This window comes from Colius striatus, chromosome 16, assembly GCF_028858725.1.
Source record: "Colius striatus isolate bColStr4 chromosome 16, bColStr4.1.hap1, whole genome shotgun sequence".
NCBI classification, from domain to species: Eukaryota; Metazoa; Chordata; class Aves; order Coliiformes; family Coliidae; genus Colius; species Colius striatus.
The window spans coordinates 13,813,985-13,831,376 of NC_084774.1; the positions used below are offsets into that span (position 1 = coordinate 13,813,985).

At 45.2% G+C, this 17,392-nt stretch overlaps 2 protein-coding genes across 4 annotated transcripts; one reads left to right on the plus strand and one right to left on the minus strand.

Moving 5' to 3' along the window:
- Window positions 1–1,417: 1,417 nt before the first annotated feature.
- On the minus strand, window positions 1,418–10,836 carry CSTF1 (cleavage stimulation factor subunit 1). Of its 3 annotated transcripts, none has more exons than XM_062009257.1 (8): window positions 10,562–10,836; window positions 9,705–10,323; window positions 8,990–9,160; window positions 8,145–8,340; window positions 6,441–6,718; window positions 5,505–5,702; window positions 4,540–4,930; window positions 1,418–3,031 (listed from the first exon to the last, which is right to left on the minus strand). In XM_062009257.1, the coding sequence occupies exons 2-8, from the start codon at window positions 9,822–9,824 to the stop codon at window positions 2,772–2,774; spliced, it is 1,614 nt and encodes a 537-aa protein (XP_061865241.1). In that variant the 5' UTR covers window positions 9,825–10,323; window positions 10,562–10,836; the 3' UTR covers window positions 1,418–2,771. The 3 variants fall into 3 exon arrangements, with proteins under 3 accessions (XP_061865241.1, XP_061865240.1, XP_061865242.1); XM_062009256.1 differs by having other exon boundaries at window positions 10,412–10,836; XM_062009258.1 differs by lacking the exons at window positions 8,990–9,160; window positions 9,705–10,323; window positions 10,562–10,836 and adding an exon at window positions 8,542–8,763.
- A 262-nt stretch (window positions 10,837–11,098) lies between these two features.
- Window positions 11,099–17,212, plus strand: AURKA (aurora kinase A). The gene is made up of 9 exons (XM_062009259.1): window positions 11,099–11,182; window positions 11,389–11,471; window positions 12,556–12,832; window positions 13,407–13,485; window positions 14,047–14,238; window positions 14,851–14,989; window positions 15,371–15,519; window positions 15,735–15,909; window positions 16,508–17,212. Exons 2-9 carry the CDS (start codon window positions 11,418–11,420, stop codon window positions 16,691–16,693), a joined length of 1,251 nt encoding a protein of 416 aa, XP_061865243.1. The 5' UTR covers window positions 11,099–11,182; window positions 11,389–11,417; the 3' UTR covers window positions 16,694–17,212.
- The last annotated feature ends 180 nt before the right edge of the window (window positions 17,213–17,392 follow it).

Here is a 17,392-nt window from a genome sequence, read left to right on the forward strand (position 1 = left end):
GACAAACAAGGCCAATTCAAGTGGTCTTTTAGGGGAGACTTTCCCCAGAGCCTTGTGCCAGCCACTGACTGCCAAGTCACCTGCCAAGGAATGCTGAGGGCTGAAAGATACTGAACTGCAATTATGCTGTCTCCAAAGTTTCTTTGCTTCCACGTGGGCCTAAGCTGGGGCAGCACCCTGCCACATTCTCAAGATGGCTTCTCCCAAGGAGAGGTAAGAGTAGGTTACATGGCAGACAGAGCCTGTGGACCTTTAGACAGGTGATGGAGATGATCAGTCCCAAGTATGATGGCTCTTCTGTGAGCAGAGCAGCTCTTGGGGATGTGGCCATCACCAGGTACAGACTGCAGAACTTGGGAAGGACTCATGGCTACACCAGCATTTGAATGGAGCAAATACAGCTGTTACGTGTGAGGCTTCTCTGGCTGTAGCAGTAAGCATGATCACATGAAGGTGTACTTAAGACTGTCCAGACTTGCACAGTGAAAGGATGTATTCCACACTTGCTAGCTCCCAGTGCTGTACAGCAGCCTTGCCCCCTCCCATCCTTGTCCCTAATCAACCACCTTCTACCAGAGTACCCCTGGGAGGGTGCAGCACTAAACTCTCACTTTGGGGCCACGTTACCTCCTTAAATAGGACATTGAGCTCCTTCCAGACCTTATTTCTTAGACAGAAACCCCCTCAAACTTCCAGCCTCAAAGCAAGACCATATACAACATGAAAACAAAGCAAGTGCCAATGCCAGGATGTTTTTGCCTCAAGCAAGTTAGACTCTATTTCTACATTGCAAGTGAAAAGACCACAGAATTAAGGAAGCTGGAGGTGAAAGCCAGCATGCTGCTCACTTACCAACCCCAGCACTGGTTTAACACACAAACCACCAAAAGAACCCAACCACCAGTGGCAGATGTGTTACTTACAGACAACACCTTTAACAGAACTGAAAGAAATGTGGCACCCCCAAAAACCTTGCTACAGCCACCAGCTCAGCAAGCTGCCTCTGAACAGCTGAGGGGTACCAGCACTGAGCGTGCCTTAGTAACTGTGGGTCAGGACTTCCCTTTTCCCTCCCAGCCAGCTCTGGTTCTCCTTGTGTCTCCACCAAAAACAAAGTTACCAGAACTGCTATCTCCAGCTGCAAATGTTTTTCAGAAACTCAAAGTGAAGCAGAGGAAGAGCAAAGAGGATTGCTAAAGCCCAAGAAATGTTCTGCACAGTAGTAACCTTTGAAAGAAAATTAGGTTTCATTCTCTCCCTCTTTTAAAAACACATCCCACCTTCTATGATGTAAATCTATAGTTTTATCTGATGCAACACAACAAATGAATTCATCAAGCTTCAACATTTCCCACAGACACAGCCTTCCAAATTGATTTCCCCTTTGTTATATAAAAAAGAAAACTAATACACTTCCTTCTTTATATATTAAATAACTTTTTAAAAAGGTAATCTTTATTTAAATACAAACACCACCTGTCCCCTCATCAGCCCTTGACAAGACACTTCATCAGCAGTAATGGGAAGTTAATCCAGCAGCAAGAATAACTTTACATTTGAAAATCTCCACAAAAGCAAGTGCTGAACTTCTGACTACAGGAAGCCTCCCAAATGTGACACCCACGAGCACTGTACACAGATGCCTGAACAATCACATTTAAAACTTTGCACAGGCAACTATCTGTAGAAAGCAGTGAATTTTCAAACATACAGAAGGTTTAAGCACAGTTTTGTAATGATCTGTACTTCTGGTGAACAGGATGAGGTCTGGCAAACTTGGACTATTGGAGATAAGAGGGAGAGGAAACGGAATTGCGTTCTTTTTAATAATTGAGGAAGAAAACAGTAATTCAAGTGCTGCATCACAGACATGGACTGAAATTTTCTCAATAAAAAGAAGCAAAGTGGCATTTCTGAGGCACAGATACAAAAAATAACGTGCAAACGAGCTTCTGTCTTTGAGAGGGTACTGCAGGGCTCTGGCAAAATAACTCATTTTCATGTACTGCAGCACTGTCACGTTTTACACTTGCAGAGTGGATAGTCCTTAAAAATACAACGAATTTACTTGCAGCTCCTACTTGCCAAGATGAAATTCAAAAGAAGACGAGATTTCAAGTCCAAGCTTTAATAGCAGAACTAGAACACCATTTCTGGAATTCATCTAGACAATTTAAAAGCCTGTTTCAAAGTCTTATGGCACAAAACTGGCTCAGAAATGAAAGTCCACTTGGCCAATTAATAAAAAAAAATTCAACCAACCCTCCCCAAGACAAAAAGATACAAAACAGAGCTTTACAAAGAATGAATCGAACTGAAGGCAGCTTAAGGCTTCATTAAAATATTTGCCAAGTTCTGCTGTTACTTGTGTAATCCATTCTTTAGGCTTCAGTAGGATTGCACAGATAAAAAGCAGAGCAAAACTGGCTCATACTGCCCAGTTTGAGCAAGATACAGTCACATTATCTTCTGCAGGATTTAGAGGAACAGATTAATCCTTCCTGCAAGGATCATTTTCTTCTTCTCACCCCCCCACCCCACTCCTTGAGTACAATTAGAGATGACTTACAAAAACGAATGCCACACACAAGCTAATAAAAACATTAGCGTGGGGCAAAACTGAAGTGTCAGCACTTGGGTATTCTTCTGCCACGTTTGACAGAACTAAAAATCAGACACAGCACGGCTTTCATCTAGGCATCTGTTGGCAGTACAATCAATACAAGATAATATATTGTATCTGGACCACCCCCCATTTTATAAAGCTGTCCTTAGTCTGTTGTTGACCTTCTGTACCAAAAGCGAGCCCTGTAGTCGTCACTGCAGGTCATGAAGCCTGGGTTGGTGGGAGAGTGCACGATGCAGCGCACGATGCTGTTGTGCCCAAGGGAAAGGAGGTTTCTCCGCTCAGCAGTTCTTGAATCCCAGCAGCAGAGGCTTATGGTCCTTTCATCTGGAAGCAGCACGTAATCCTCTGTGTGGTTGAAGACAGCTTGTGTCCTGTGTACTTGTCGGCCACTCAAACCAGCACCTAAATATATGCAGTAAAACATTGACCCAAACGGTATCAGTTTTAGGAAGTTTCCAAAGACCTAAGAATATAATCTCCTGGAACTACCAATTTCTGGAGTCTACAAAGGAGCCTCATCTTCCTAGTCTACCACTTCCATATCTAACGGGTGAATCAATAATGAATGTTCTTTGGTAGTTATGGACACGGTATATTCCAACATTTCTTACAGGATGGAAAGATTCACCACTCCAGCTGTGTCAGACAAGTCCAACCACTCAGCAAGAGTGCAACCACTGAACTTTAAGAGCACTTTTGCCTTAGATTTTTTTGTATGAGGCTTCAGCTGTAACTGAGGAGAAAGACCCCAGATAGCAGAACACAGAGACTCTCACTGACAACCATTGTTTTGAATGTACCTATCATATGGCACCTTGTATGACCTACTTTGGCCATACCTTCCCTCCACACCCTTGGAATAAAATCTGCCTTTCAGATACAGGCATTTTCTTTGCAAGGCACACACCTGCATCCTGATACTTTGCACAAGTTTATCGAGGTGGTGCTGCTCTCTGCTGGTGGAGAGCAAAAATACAGCTGTGTGTACAAAAAAGGACCACACACAGCCCAAAAGCCAATATCCAAACTTTTCAACATCCTCTCCTCTTTTATGCTACGACTTCTAATGTTTAAGTACATTACTGCTTGATCCAAAAGCTTCCCCTGTCACATGGCTGCTATCACATGCAAAGCTTCTACATCCTTCACCATTTCGTAAGTCCTGGTGAGATCAAAGCATGGCACTGTCAGCATGCTCCTGAGTGTGACTACTGTGCACACCACTGCACCCTTGAAAAAAAGGAAAAGAAACAAAGCAGCTATAGCTCTTTTCCAGCATACTACCATGTTTTACTAGAGTAAGAGAATTGAGCTACTGCACAAGAGTCTAATGGTTGAAACAACTGCCCCAAAGTAGGTTCAGTCCCCCATCTGGGAGGGGTATTTGTGCTGGAAAGTGGCCTCCCTCCAGCCAGAAGTGGATTAGCTGTTAGTTTTGACCCTTACAGTTACCTGTGCCACATGTCTGGCAATAAACAGAAAGGTCATGAAAATTAAAATGATCCCCAGCAAGAAAAGCAATGATGCTGCTTTGTTTTAATGGCCACTGTTTCTAAAACACTCTAAACAAAAACTAGAGAACAAACCCCTCTGCACAAATGCACTAGTGCTCTTTTTTACTTTCCCTTCACTTAGTGTGAAGTCCCCTCCAAAGCAATGGAGTTAACGATGTCAGAAAAGCCTCCAAAATCTAGTCAGACTAAATATGTTTCATTTCCACTGACTGACATACAACAATCACAGCTTCTCTTCTAAAATTAGTCTACATTCAGCATTTTCAAAAATTTGGAGCAATTTCTCCTCAAAGTAAGTCTCCCTATAAGAATTTCTGTTCTTCTGCAAATGTCACCACCCCTGCCATGGGTCAGGAACTGAAAAAGAAGGCACCTGGAAGGTCACCTGCCACATACCTGTGTATTTGACCAATGTTCGACCAGTGGATATCTCCCATAGTTTAGCTACAGAGTCTTTTCCACTTGACAAGATATACTTTGAATTTTTGGAAAAAATAGCAGAACAGACTTCAGCTCCATCATGTGCCTTCTCAAAAGTAGTGATACAGCGATTGGAAACACCATCCCACAGTTTGATGCAGCCATCCTTACTTCCTGTCACATACATGTTTGCACTGGCGTTGTAGTTTACCGAACAGATAGCATCAGTGTGCTGATCTTGAGGATTGCAAGACACAAAACACTGGAAAGTATTGATATCATACAGTCGTAATGTAGGGTGCTGGGTACCAACAAGTATGAAATCTCCAGAAGGGTGAAAAGATATTGAGCGCAACATCTCTGCTTCCTGTTTGATCAAAAATACATAATTGGTGTAAGAAAGAAAAAAAAATCCAACTACCTGAAATGGAAGTGTCAATTCTGGTGGCACCAAAGTGCCAAAAACTAGTTAAATTATCACACAGCACGATGTGTTCTGGTTTTGCAGAACAGAAAATGCTTGCTATGGGATTAAAATGACAGGCTCCCTTTCAATGCCTCCCAGTTTCTGTCCTATAGCAGCTGGCAGTGCCCGCTCACTTTTGGGACAGGAGGCTTTGTCAGTCACACAGCCCAGAACCCACCACCACATCCCAAACTCTCCTCCAAAGCAAAGATAATATAACATAACTGACTTTGGATTTACCCATATTACATTTGGTCTAGATTAAGAAAGAGCAAACAAGCAGTGGATTTTGAGACCACAGGTATCTATTATGCACAAACTCTTAGCACTCAATTACCATAATGTCTGCAAATTCCTGTAGCTGCAGACTCCTACACACCTCATGACCTATCAACTCAGACACTCTTCAGCTCACTAATACCTCAGTACTTAGACATTCAAGCTTTGTTTGCTCTGAACTGGTATTGTATCTAACCTGTATATATTTGAAGGCTCTTTTGGCAGAAGGTTTTGAATAATCAAACAATTTAAGTGTGTAGTCCCTTGAACCAGATGCTAGGATCTGTTCTGTTGGATGAAAAGCTAAACACGTAACTTCATCCACATGATCATACAGAGTCCGAATAACTGGGTGGTTTTCCATGTTTTGCTGTGCTGTCTCATTCATCATGACCTACAAAGAACATTCAACAAGTTAGAGAGTTAGAAAGCAGAACATGCACTTGATAGGAAGAGTAGGTTTTATGCTTGCCAGAGTGGCCAAACAACAGCTACCTTTCTGACACATGAGCAGGCACATAATCTTTATTCTTTGAAGGCTCACTATATACTGTTATCAGGTAAAACTCCTGCATCTTTATGAAGGTCAAGTGATCATCTCAAGGACAAACCAGTTTCAGTTGCAGAGAGCTGGTTCATTAAAGTCCAAATCAAAGCACTGTATTGCTGTAATAAGTAAGGGAACCTGTGCCAACTCAGGATACTGATGAGAATTTAGTGTAACACCCCCCCCCAACTCTTTAAACTATGACCTGATAACTGCTTTGAAAAAAAAACCCCAACAAATAAACAAGTATTCTGTGAACCAGCTCTGAAACACACAGCCACCGGAGGCTGCAGGGGCCACGAGTGTAAATGGGCTCAAACCCAAAGTGTGTTCATACAACACAGTAATTGTCAGCAACTATTAGAAGCCATTTGTGTCTCAATTCTGTAGGCTGCTGCCAGAAGTGACACAGGTATACTTGCCCTATTTCTTCTTCCTTTTCTTCAAGGGTACTTTATGAGCCGCTGTTGGGAGTAGGAAATGTGGCGAGACAGATATTTAGCCAGTCACAAGGCAGAGACATGGCATGAAACAGACAGCATCTCGAGAACACACAAAGTGGGCACGACTCAAGGCATAGTTTACCTCAATGGGCATAGCACTTTTGGCCAACATTCTCTCTGTGTCAAGAATTTTTATTGAGGCATCAGCAGATCCTGTAGCTATTAACTGTCCGTCTCTGCTGTACGTAGCTACACGACACGGTCCTTTATGAGACGTGACATAACAAGTCTCATATTCAGAAGCCTCTGGAGACATGGTCTGTACATCTGCATCAAATTCCAAGTCAATTCCTGTGCCTGGAGCTACTGTATCTGACCGTCCAATTGCATACTGAACAGCACTGTCATCGTTCTCCATTCCTGAAAAGAGAGAAGTTGACGCACTTAAACCAGGTTAACCTTCTCCTTCAACCTTCTCCTTATGGCTGTGGCCAGATCTATTCTCTACACTTTTGTAACAGCTGCGAGTCCGGCTTTAAGAGAGGCAGCCCCTGTTGAACAAAGCTAAGCTATCAGAGCAGGTTTAGTTTTACAGCAGTACTTCTTGTGAGAAACAAGAGGTACTTTGGCCACAATGGAGCAGAACACAGCTCTTCAAATGAACCGTGGCAGTACAACCAACAACTGCTGCAGAATGTACTGACAAATGCACTGACAACCAGTGACTGAAGCCATCACCAGGCCTCAGGTCAGCTTCTGAGGGACAAACAAGCCCCATCACTGTTGAATGAGATTTAAAGCTAAAAAGTGAAGCATTTACTGATTCTTTTCCTTTTTATTTTATTGCACTGAAGGAAAAACATCCTACTCCACAATTACCTCAGCACTGCAAAAGAAAACTTCTGCTCCTCTTCACACCCACTCTATGTATTTTTTTACCGAAACTAAAGTTTCAGGATGCATCTACACAACAAGGACAGTTCAGCACTGGAAGCGGTAACTGGGCAGACAAGACTTTTCAGCCCTGTGCTCAACTGTGATGACTGACTAATCAGGCAAGTTTTTGTCGCTTTCATCTACGAATTGCAAGTCTAGCAGTCTCATTTCAATCAGACACAAGGGTTCACATACCTATACTCTTGGAACTCAACTAGTTGAGGCAGCAGAACCAGTTCAGTTACAATACAGAGAAGACATGATGTTATGGCTTCCAGTAACTTAGTCAGCTTTTTTCAACAGCAGCTCAGGTATTTTGACTACATATTGTGGCAGAGATGTACTTCCAGAAAGAAAGATATGCAGAGAAAGAACAGGCAATACCTCTGCTGAGACCCTGGACTGTGAAGCTTATTTTCTTGAGACAGATATATAATGGGTAGCAAAGACTGGCAATGGAAGGGCTACTCTCTTCCCTACACTATCAGGTATATAAAGAAAATATTTCTGACGTTAGCAGAAAAGCATTTGAGTTCCTTTTCTGTGAAGTTCATGGGAGTGTGTTTTTAGAAGGCTGCCAGCCACCCAGGACCCTGAGCAGGTATTCTTACATGTTACAGAAGTTCAAGCAAACAGCTTTTGACAACACTCAGTGATGTGTTCCGCTTTTAATGCATAATGTAGGAAGAAAGACAGAGCTAAAACACCCTTCAAAAAAAAGTGATGGAGGCAAAGGCTGTACCTAAATATACAAAGTGTTGCTAGACATATCACTATACTAGAGAAATTACTATTACTAGGTATAACCTTTGCATAGATGTCTTTTCAGTTACACCAACTTCTTAATTCACATGGACGTAAGCTAAGGGTTTAAACTGGACTTTTATGTTGTCTTTTTATTCCAGCTTACCTAACTTAATTAGGTGCAGTAGTTGTTCAGACGGTGCACAGACTGATTGTGGTTTTATCTCATTTATCAAGCCATTGGCAATATTTATGTATCCATCATATAGCAGCTGACTAATTATCAGTTTATAAAGTTGCTGACGGTCTTTCAAACTGACTTTTGTTCTATACATTGTAAGCAAGGAATGCCTCGGAGGGGCCTGAAATAAAGAAGAAAAGTCACATACGAGAGAGTTGAATGAAACAACCATAAGCTTTAAATAAAGCACATCCTGCTGCACTTCAGAGCAGGCACTAAACACTGCCAAATTTGAGGTAAGAAACAGAAATGAAAGATGCACACACAAAAAAAGCAGGGAAAAACCTGTTGCACGTGTTTGCCGTGGAAATGAAAATCTCACCAATAAACAGAACAGCCTGCACGAAGGAGCAACGGAGAGGGCAGCAACGATGCGGCATTAGTTAGCAAAACCATCCCATCGGCATCTCCCAGCGCGGGCGGCACCGGCGCGGCCACGGGCACGGAGCGTGCGGGGAAGGGCAGCGGCCGCACACGCTCCCGCCAGCCCGGCCACCGCATCCTTCCCGCGCCCCGCCCGCCCGGCCACCCGCCCGCACGCCGCGAGGTCGAAGCCCGGCTGCGGAGCCCGGCCCCGGGCAGGGAGGGGGCGTGGGACCGAATGAGGGCGGGGAAGTGCTCTGCCGGCGCACGGCGGGCACAGCAAGCGGGCTCCCACGCCGCGGCTGGAGGTGCGCGGGCGGCTTCGTGCAGGGGCTGCGGAGGGCGAGCCCCGCGCCGGGCAGCGGGGCCGGACGCGAGGGGCGGCGCGGAGCGGCCCCGGTACCTACCGACCCTTCCTTCTGCCTCCCTCGCTCTCCCCCTAAGATGGCGACCGGAGCCCGGAGCGCATCGATCGGCGGCGGCGGCAGGGGAGGAGGCGGCGGCGGCGGCCGGGACCGAAGAATGCTCCTCCGCGAAGGCTGCTGCATCGAGCGCCCGCAAATCGATTGGAGGCGACTCTTGGAGAGAGAGAATTGCGGCATCACATGACCGCGGGGCGCCGGCCGCGCGCGCGCGCCGCTGCGTCACGTGACGGGTGACGCGCCCCGCCACAGCCCGGGAGCGGCGCGAGAAGGGCGGGGGGAGGGGACGGGCGGCACCGCGACCCCCGCGGCCTCTTCCCCTTCCGGGGAGGTCGGGGCCTGCGCCGGGGCCCGCAGAGCCGCGCTCAGGGCCCCGCCGGCCGAGCGGCCCGGCAAGCTGCGGGGAGTGGCTCTTAAACGGAAGGTGGCTGATGGCGGGAGGTTGGGGGGAGCCCTTTGTGTCCCAGCCGCAAAAGCTCCGAAACGCTGCTTCCGCTGAGACACCCGGGATCCCCAAAACACGGGACGTGAACGGGCTGTGAAATAACAAGTCGCCGGCGCCGCAAGCCGCCCCAGCGATGTCAAACAGTCGGCAGCACGGTCACAAGCACGTCACGCTGCCGGAGTTGTTGCACAGCCTCTCAGCGGGCTGAGAGCCTGTCCCGAGGCACACCACCCCCCTCCCAAAAGTCCTACTCACGTCAGCCTCAAGAAACGGCAGTCGAAGTGGACGCGGATCAAGGAGGGGGGATGCCATGCTACCCATGCCCCGTGGCAGCTGACGTCTATCACATGCCGCAGCGACGCGACGACCTGACATCTTCTTTTTACCTATCCTGTATCACTTGTAAACACCAACACACACACACGGGTGGCCTTTGCACTTGTTTTCAGCACCGCAGGGACAGTTAAAAGTTGCCTTCAATCACGGTTCTTCAAAGGCCTGAAGTACTGAACTGAGTTTTGGCTGCCGCTCGTCACTTGGCGGCCGAGATCCCCCTCACAGGCGTGAGCAGGACCACTCAGGCAGCCGGCAAGTGAGACAGCAGAGCAGCTTCACACTGCTCTTACGCTGCTACTCACAAACTGCACTCACTGATCGTCTGCTGCCGCTCAGAGTCTCCTCAACAACCGGTGCGGCTTTGGAAGCTGCCACGGGCTGCGGGTCACCACCGGTGTGACACGGGAGGTCCGCGGGCTGCTGACGGTACCTCAGGCCGGGTGTCCTCTGGTGCGCTGCGCTGTGCTGAGGCGAGTGTCCCCTTCGCACTTGTCCTCAAGAGCTGACGGCACGTGGAGTGCTGCCCTGGGCCACACGTCTGGGAGAACGCGAGGCAGAGGCCTGCTTCACCCGTCCGCCCGTCCTCTCGCTCCTCGGGGCTCCGAGCTGCCAGCCGGGGCACCTACCTCGCCAGCCGGACACAATGGCCACCGGCCCCACTCGTGCTCAGCTCCACGCGAGGTGGCAGCACCGCCTCTCCCTCGGCCCGGGTCGGCGAGTGCGTGTGTAGAGGAGGAGAGGGAAGAGGCTGGTGCCTTGCAGGATGCGGGACTAACCTGACGCCCTTCCCCCCGCCGCCGGCCGCACGCTCCGACGCCTCGGTGCCCGTGAGGAAGGGACGGTAGTTGTAGCGTTGCCACAGGTGGGTGGTCTGGACGTACGCGATTTGCGTAACAGAAGACCCGGCCAGGCAGAGACTTTGCGGAGAAAAGTGTGTAAGCGGAGCGCCGATCCACGCACTTGGAGTACGGAAGGAGCCAGCGGCGGAGCGACGGTACGTAAAGTACGCATGTAGCGCAAACACCGCCCTCGGGGCGGGCGCGCCGGGCCTGCCCAGGATACGCAGCAGGCTGCCGCTGCGCATGCGCCCCAGGGGCTCGCGGCGGCCGGGCTCGGCCTCGCAACGAGCGGAGCGCGCGGGGAGCCAATCGGCGTGCGGGCCGATTGAAAAGCGACCAATCGGAGGTCGGGAACGGCGGAAGACGGGCCAATGGCGAGCGGCGGGAGTTTAAAGGGTATTTAAGAGAGGGCGGTTTGAATTCAAACAGGCGCAGCGGCCGGAGGGAGCAGAGCTCGGGGGTGAGCGGGTGACAGGGCTCCGCGGCGCGGGGAGAGGGACAGCGGCACGTCTCGGCAGGGACAGGCCTGTCTCGGACGGCGGAGGCTGGAAGGGCAGGGTATGTTGCTATTATGTGCACGTACTTGAGGCCTGCAAGGGCAGGTCTGTGAGGTGGTGCGGCGGGACGCCAGGCTAGGCCATTCCGGGCCCTGGCTTGGGACCTTCTGGTGCTGAGGGGGGTGCGCGGGGACATTTTGGAGAAGAGATCTAAGGGGAAGTGTTTTCTGAGAAACTGACCCCGACTCGTTAACATCTCGTCTGTAGGTTGTTACATGTAGCTCTTTTTGGGCGCTATGGACAAGAATATGAAAGAGAACCGTTCTGGGTACCCCGGTCGGGTGACGAAGGTAAATGGCTTCCTAGGTTGGTGGGCGTCTTTTCTCCTCATCGCCCAAGAGCTCCGCGTTTCAAACTGTCTGTGATAAATATTAACTGCAATAAAAGGCAAGCAGGGAGGAAAAAAAGTCTCAAAACGGTGTTTTCCATGTGCAGGAAGCAATTGCTAGTTGTGTCTTTCAGTAGCTTCCTCTTGGGAAGAACAGTGCTCAGGAGTTACTTTATTTTTGGTTCTTTATTTAAGTATTTGAGTTAAGAAGTCCTCATCATAGTTTTAGTATAAGATCCTTTAAAGAAAGAGTAAATGTGTGTAGTCAACTTATTTCAGATATGGCTTCCCCGAGTAAGCACTGTGTTACTGTCACTAGTACTTGGAATCACCCTGACTGTGTTTTTTTCTATATAGAAACATACTATTTTAACTGTTTTAACTTTAACCCAAATAGTTCCTGGTAAGGTCTTGGAATAACGTAGGAAAACTTTCTTTTTAATTGAGTGGTCAATATGTTATTTGAGTGAACTAAACCAGGAGACTAAGTAATATCTAGGGGTAGAAAGAAGTACAAGTTGTTGCATAGGTATCCTTAGATGGTAAAAAGTATGAGGAACTAATCATCAGCATTTGAATTTGAGCATAGAAGTGTCCTAGAACAACTAAGAATTTCTTAAATATAACCCTAAACTACCTTCCCTTTCTGGGAATAAAAGATTAAAAGCAGATAGCCAAACCTTCCTAAGTAATCTTGTTCTGTTCCACTGAACTGCCATTGCAGCGCAAGGAGGTATATTAAGAGGGACAGCATTAAAAGAAGCAATAACTCAAGGCAGCGTATATTTTTGTAGTGAGGATCTGCAGTCAGTACTTCTGGCTGACTGTTTTTCAGATGTGTGTAGAAAATTGCTAGTTTTAAGGACAGTGTTGTAGAAAACTAGTTTTTTCTCATGTTAAGACTGTTTTAATTCATAAAGCAGAAGATCAAACTAGCCTAACATCTGTTAAAGTGCTTTGTGGGTTTTTTCTTGCTCTACTGATGGGGCCATAAATGTTATAGTATACTACTATACAATTTATATATAATCTCTATTTTTTTGAAGGTTTCTAATCCCATTGGAGAGGGCCCAAAACGTGTCCCTGTGTCTCAGCGTTCTGCCCAGAGCCGGTTACCCAACAGCGGAGTTCAAGCACAACGTGTTCTGTGTCCTTCAAACCTTCCCCAGCGAGTTCCCGTGCAATCACAAAAATCTGTACTGTCAAACCAAAAACTGTCTAATAACCAGACAATACAGCAGCCCCGACCAAAGCCTGTGGTGACTGCTAGGCCTCAAGTTTTAAGCAAGAACACTGAAAAACCTCAACAGGCTCCAGTACCTGGTAATTCTGAAGATGATATACATGTCTTTATGTAGTTGTGACACTTGGGATACTTCTGTTCCATGAAACAGAGTACAGTGCAGAAAACCTAAAGCTGAAATTGATGTGGGACAGACCTGTACTGAAGTACTTGGTTGTGCCCCAAACCAGAAAAGCAGCCCATGCTTCAGCTTAGCTGTTGGTGCACTCTTCTTGCTGCCTGGATTGCCCATTTAAGCTAATGAATGTTAAAAAATGTCCAGATGCTCACTAGTCAGCTGATGTAATTGGCACTCATACGTCACAGCTTTTCCAGTATTCACATATATCTCTTAAACACAAGTATGCTGTATTTTTGGGGGGAAGTTTGATTTTTTTTTTTTTAAGAAAGCTCTTAAAATTACATTTTGATAGCACTGAAAACTGCTATGCAGCTTTGCCACTAGTAAGTTCCGCTAGGTTGTTTAAAGTGCCATTGAATGTAGCTTATGAACAGTTTCAGATACTGAACAGAGCATAGATTTGCTCCCATGTAAATTTTTGTATTGTGTTTGTGGGCCCGGTTCATAAAGCTGATCTCCTTCTCTATACATAGCAAAAAATTCTGAAGCAGAAAGCACCTCTAAACAGAAAAGTGAAGAGACTGCTAAAAAGAAAAATGAAGAGACTAAAAAGTAAGTTTTATACCTTAATTTTTCTGAGACCTGTTGGATTAGGCTTATTTTTAACTTCTAGGAATTAATGCTGCAACTAATTTAGTGGCCCAACATGTCTCAGAGACCACACATGAAACCCTTGGGAAGCTTGCTTTGACTTGATAATTCTTGGGAGCAAGGATTTCTTGTAATCTAAAGAAAAATTTGGCCAAGTACTTGAAAACAACAGGTTTTCTCCCTAAGTGCAAAAGACTGGAGTCGAAGGGTGAGGCTAGATTTGTAGTATGGCTACCTTAAACAGTTCTGACATGCACTTGTAATGTGTCTGTATTAAGTGTATTAAAATGAGTTGGCTTTGTAGTAATGTACTTGATGTTAGTATCTCTGTGGATAAACTTTAGGGAGGAAGAGACAAGCTTTCAGACCTTTCTTTTGAAGAGTCTCAATGCATATTTTATTGTCTTGCTGGTCCCTTAAAGACTAAAAATTAAGGTCACTAAGTGTCTTACATATTTTAAGCCTAGGAGACAAAGCTCACCAGAGTGTCTAGTTTTTGTAACTTTGCCTTTCCTTTTGCAGAAGGCAATGGTCTCTTGATGATTTTGAAATTGGTCGTCCTCTGGGGAAAGGAAAATTTGGAAATGTGTACCTGGCACGTGAAAAGCGGAGTAAATTTATTCTTGCCCTGAAAGTGCTCTTTAAAACACAGCTTGAGGAAGCTGGTGTAGAACATCAACTACGAAGAGAAGTTGAAATACAGTCTCATCTTAGGTAAAGTTTAATGACCAGTTATGCTCTTTGCTTCACTTTTGTTCAAATAAACAAAGTAACCTTGTTTATGATAACACACTCTGCTGAAGAAAAGATATTTCTTTTCAAACACATGACACCTTGAAATTGCTAGTTAGGATTATTTCCTTTGTACACCAAGAACACAAACCCTCTTGTCTGCTGCTTGGATTTATGTGGCTAACTGCAATTTCTCAAGTCTGAGCATGTTTCTGGTGTTTTGCTTTCTTGCCCATGCCCAGCTTGCTGAAGAGTATTAGTTTTCATGAAGTTTTTAATCTTAAATTCCAAACCCCATAGGAATTGGCAACTGAATGGTAATCTACTATTCCAGCTGCTGTAGAAAGGTACAGTCAAGAAGATATTAATTAGCTAAACTCTCGGCTAGCTGCTTGCTAGTAGGGAGTCTAAACTACTGCTTTGGTAAATACCATCCATCTGCTAGGAAGCTTTCTTAATGGGTATGTTTTGAGCTGAAAGAACACTTAGATGTTGAAGTTCTGTTGCCCCTTGAAATGGGGGAGGTGGGAAAGGGAAATTAAACTTATTTGGACAAATACTGTGTTCAGAATAATTATTTGAATCTTTGTGCAGGCACCCCAACATTCTCAGATTGTATGGCTACTTCCATGATGGTACAAGAGTCTACCTTATTCTAGAGTATGCACCTCGTGGAGAAGTCTACAAAGAGCTTCAGAAGCTTACCAAGTTTGATGAGCAAAGAACTGCTACTGTAGGTCACTCTAGCTGCTTATACATTGCTTGCTCTCATATCTGGAATATCTGTAGCATAAAGCTAGCTCTTTATCTAAAGGTTCTGTATTCTGTTGTGTGAAACTGATTCCTTCGATGCTGGTTTGCCTGGTCACTTGTAACAAGGAATAAGTTGGGAAGACAAATTGCTGCACAGAACTAATATAACTATGGTCAGCATTACTTTAATACTGCAAGTGCTTGGTCACTTCAGGCAGAACCTGTATTGCCAGATTTTAAGCCTTAAAGAAGAATTGCTCTAACTTTACTAATTATACCTAGAAAAGGTTACAATGTAGCCAGATAAACTAAGGTTACAATGTCTTTTAAGGAAAAAGATTTGTTCTCTTTCTAAATACAGTACATCACAGAACTAGCAGATGCCCTCTCATACTGTCATTCGAAGAGTGTGATTCACCGAGATATCAAGCCAGAAAACTTGCTGCTTGGCTCAAATGGAGAATTGAAGATTGCTGACTTTGGATGGTCTGTGCATGCTCCATCTTCCAGGTTAGAATGCAATGTATATCTTATGTAGTCAAAAGCTACTGTAGTGAGAAAGTTAGCAGAATGGAGGTCAATATGAACTTCTTAAAATACTAGGGGGAAAAATCCTTTAAGGATGGGGCCACTGCAGCAAAAGTCTTAAGAGTCAAGGCTTCTACCTGCCTCTTGATATTATAGCTGCCATGAGCAGTAAATGACTAACTCGGGCTTTTCTTCAGGAGAACAACTCTCTGTGGGACGCTTGACTACCTGCCTCCTGAAATGATTGAGGGAAGAACACATGATGAAAAAGTAGATATCTGGAGCCTGGGAGTTCTGTGCTATGAATTCCTTGTAGGGAAGCCACCTTTTGAAGCAGAAACATACCAGGAAACCTACAGAGCCATTTCCAGGGTATGTGCCACACTTACTTGGACTAGTTGAATTGCAATGCCTTTCAGTTCTTTTGCCTTATTGAGGCAATTGATTCTAACCTTTTGATTCTAACTAGAAATGTAGCAAACGATATACATAAAACTATACTCTTTAAGCTGTCTTCTGTAGAATGACTTGAGACCTTAAAATACTTTGCCTTACTTCCTTTTTTGTACCCTGTTTCTATCTGCATCTTAACTTCTGCCTCATTCATAAAGCAACTAATCTGCTCCACATCATTATACAATGAACATTTTAACATTCAAGGTGTTACTAAATACATAAACTTTAACTTTTCTTGTTGCATACCCTAGAGAGGTTCCAAGAAACCAATCTTGTTTGAAATCCATGGGAAAATACGTTAGCTTAACTTCTACAAGCAGCCAGAACTTTGTTTTCATCAGGATGATGATAAAATTACTTAATCTCTTCTCAATAGGCAGAAGGTGCACAGCCCACAAGCCTGACACAGCTTTCCTTTCTAGGTGTACCTTAGCTAGTAGAGCCCTTTGTCTCTCTATTTGGGTTATTGCTGAAGAACTTTTCCATCATCTTTACTTTCCTTTCTTTTCCTTAGGTGGAATTCAAGTTTCCTCCATTTGTAACAGAAGGTGCCAGGGATTTAATTTCAAAGCTTCTGAAGCACAACCCATTTCAGCGGCTGCCCCTGAAGGATGTACTTCTTCATCCCTGGATTACAGCAAACTCTACAAAGATACCCAACAGCAGGAAGAGTGATGTTTCTGCTGCATCCAGAACATAGGTGTCTTAGCAGGCGTTAACCTCATGGTATCAATGAGAGGAGTCTTGTACTGTGACTACTGTAATGCTTACAATAAGAAAAGCAGGTCTTGGAATCCAATGGCAATTGGAATGAAAATCTTAAACTCTAATTGCAAAGTAAATTTAATTGACTTTTAGCTGGAGGTTGTGGAATATTTTATATACTTGAAATCCAGTTACATGTGGGCCAGGTTTGTTTGATGTAAGTATTATGCTGTTCAAGGCTCTTGTGATGTGGTCTGTATTGGTAATGGTTCATTGGTCCAGCAACAAGAGGAAGTTGTCATTCTAGCTTATTGAACAGTGCAATATATCCCAGAGATACCTGCCTCCTAACTTATTGGGCTGCTAAGGGTATCATAACTGTGGTGTAATCTGAAACTGAGGCAGGTGAATGCGTTTCTCTAAGTGTCCTAAAAATTATGTGTGCATTAGTTTTTGTCTATATTTTGTCTTAAATGTGAGCACTCAATTCTTAAAATAAAGACTTGTTACATACTGCCACCAGTGTGATAAGGTTCCTTATGGCAGGATCACTTCCACTCCTTGTCTCTAACCACTTGTTTTTGGTATCAGTACAGCCTGACTCCTTCTCTATGATCACAAAGTAAGTTTACTTCCCAGCACTGTCAAAAAAAGCTGATATAAAGTCCTTGTTCCAAGTGCTGGTACCACCTGG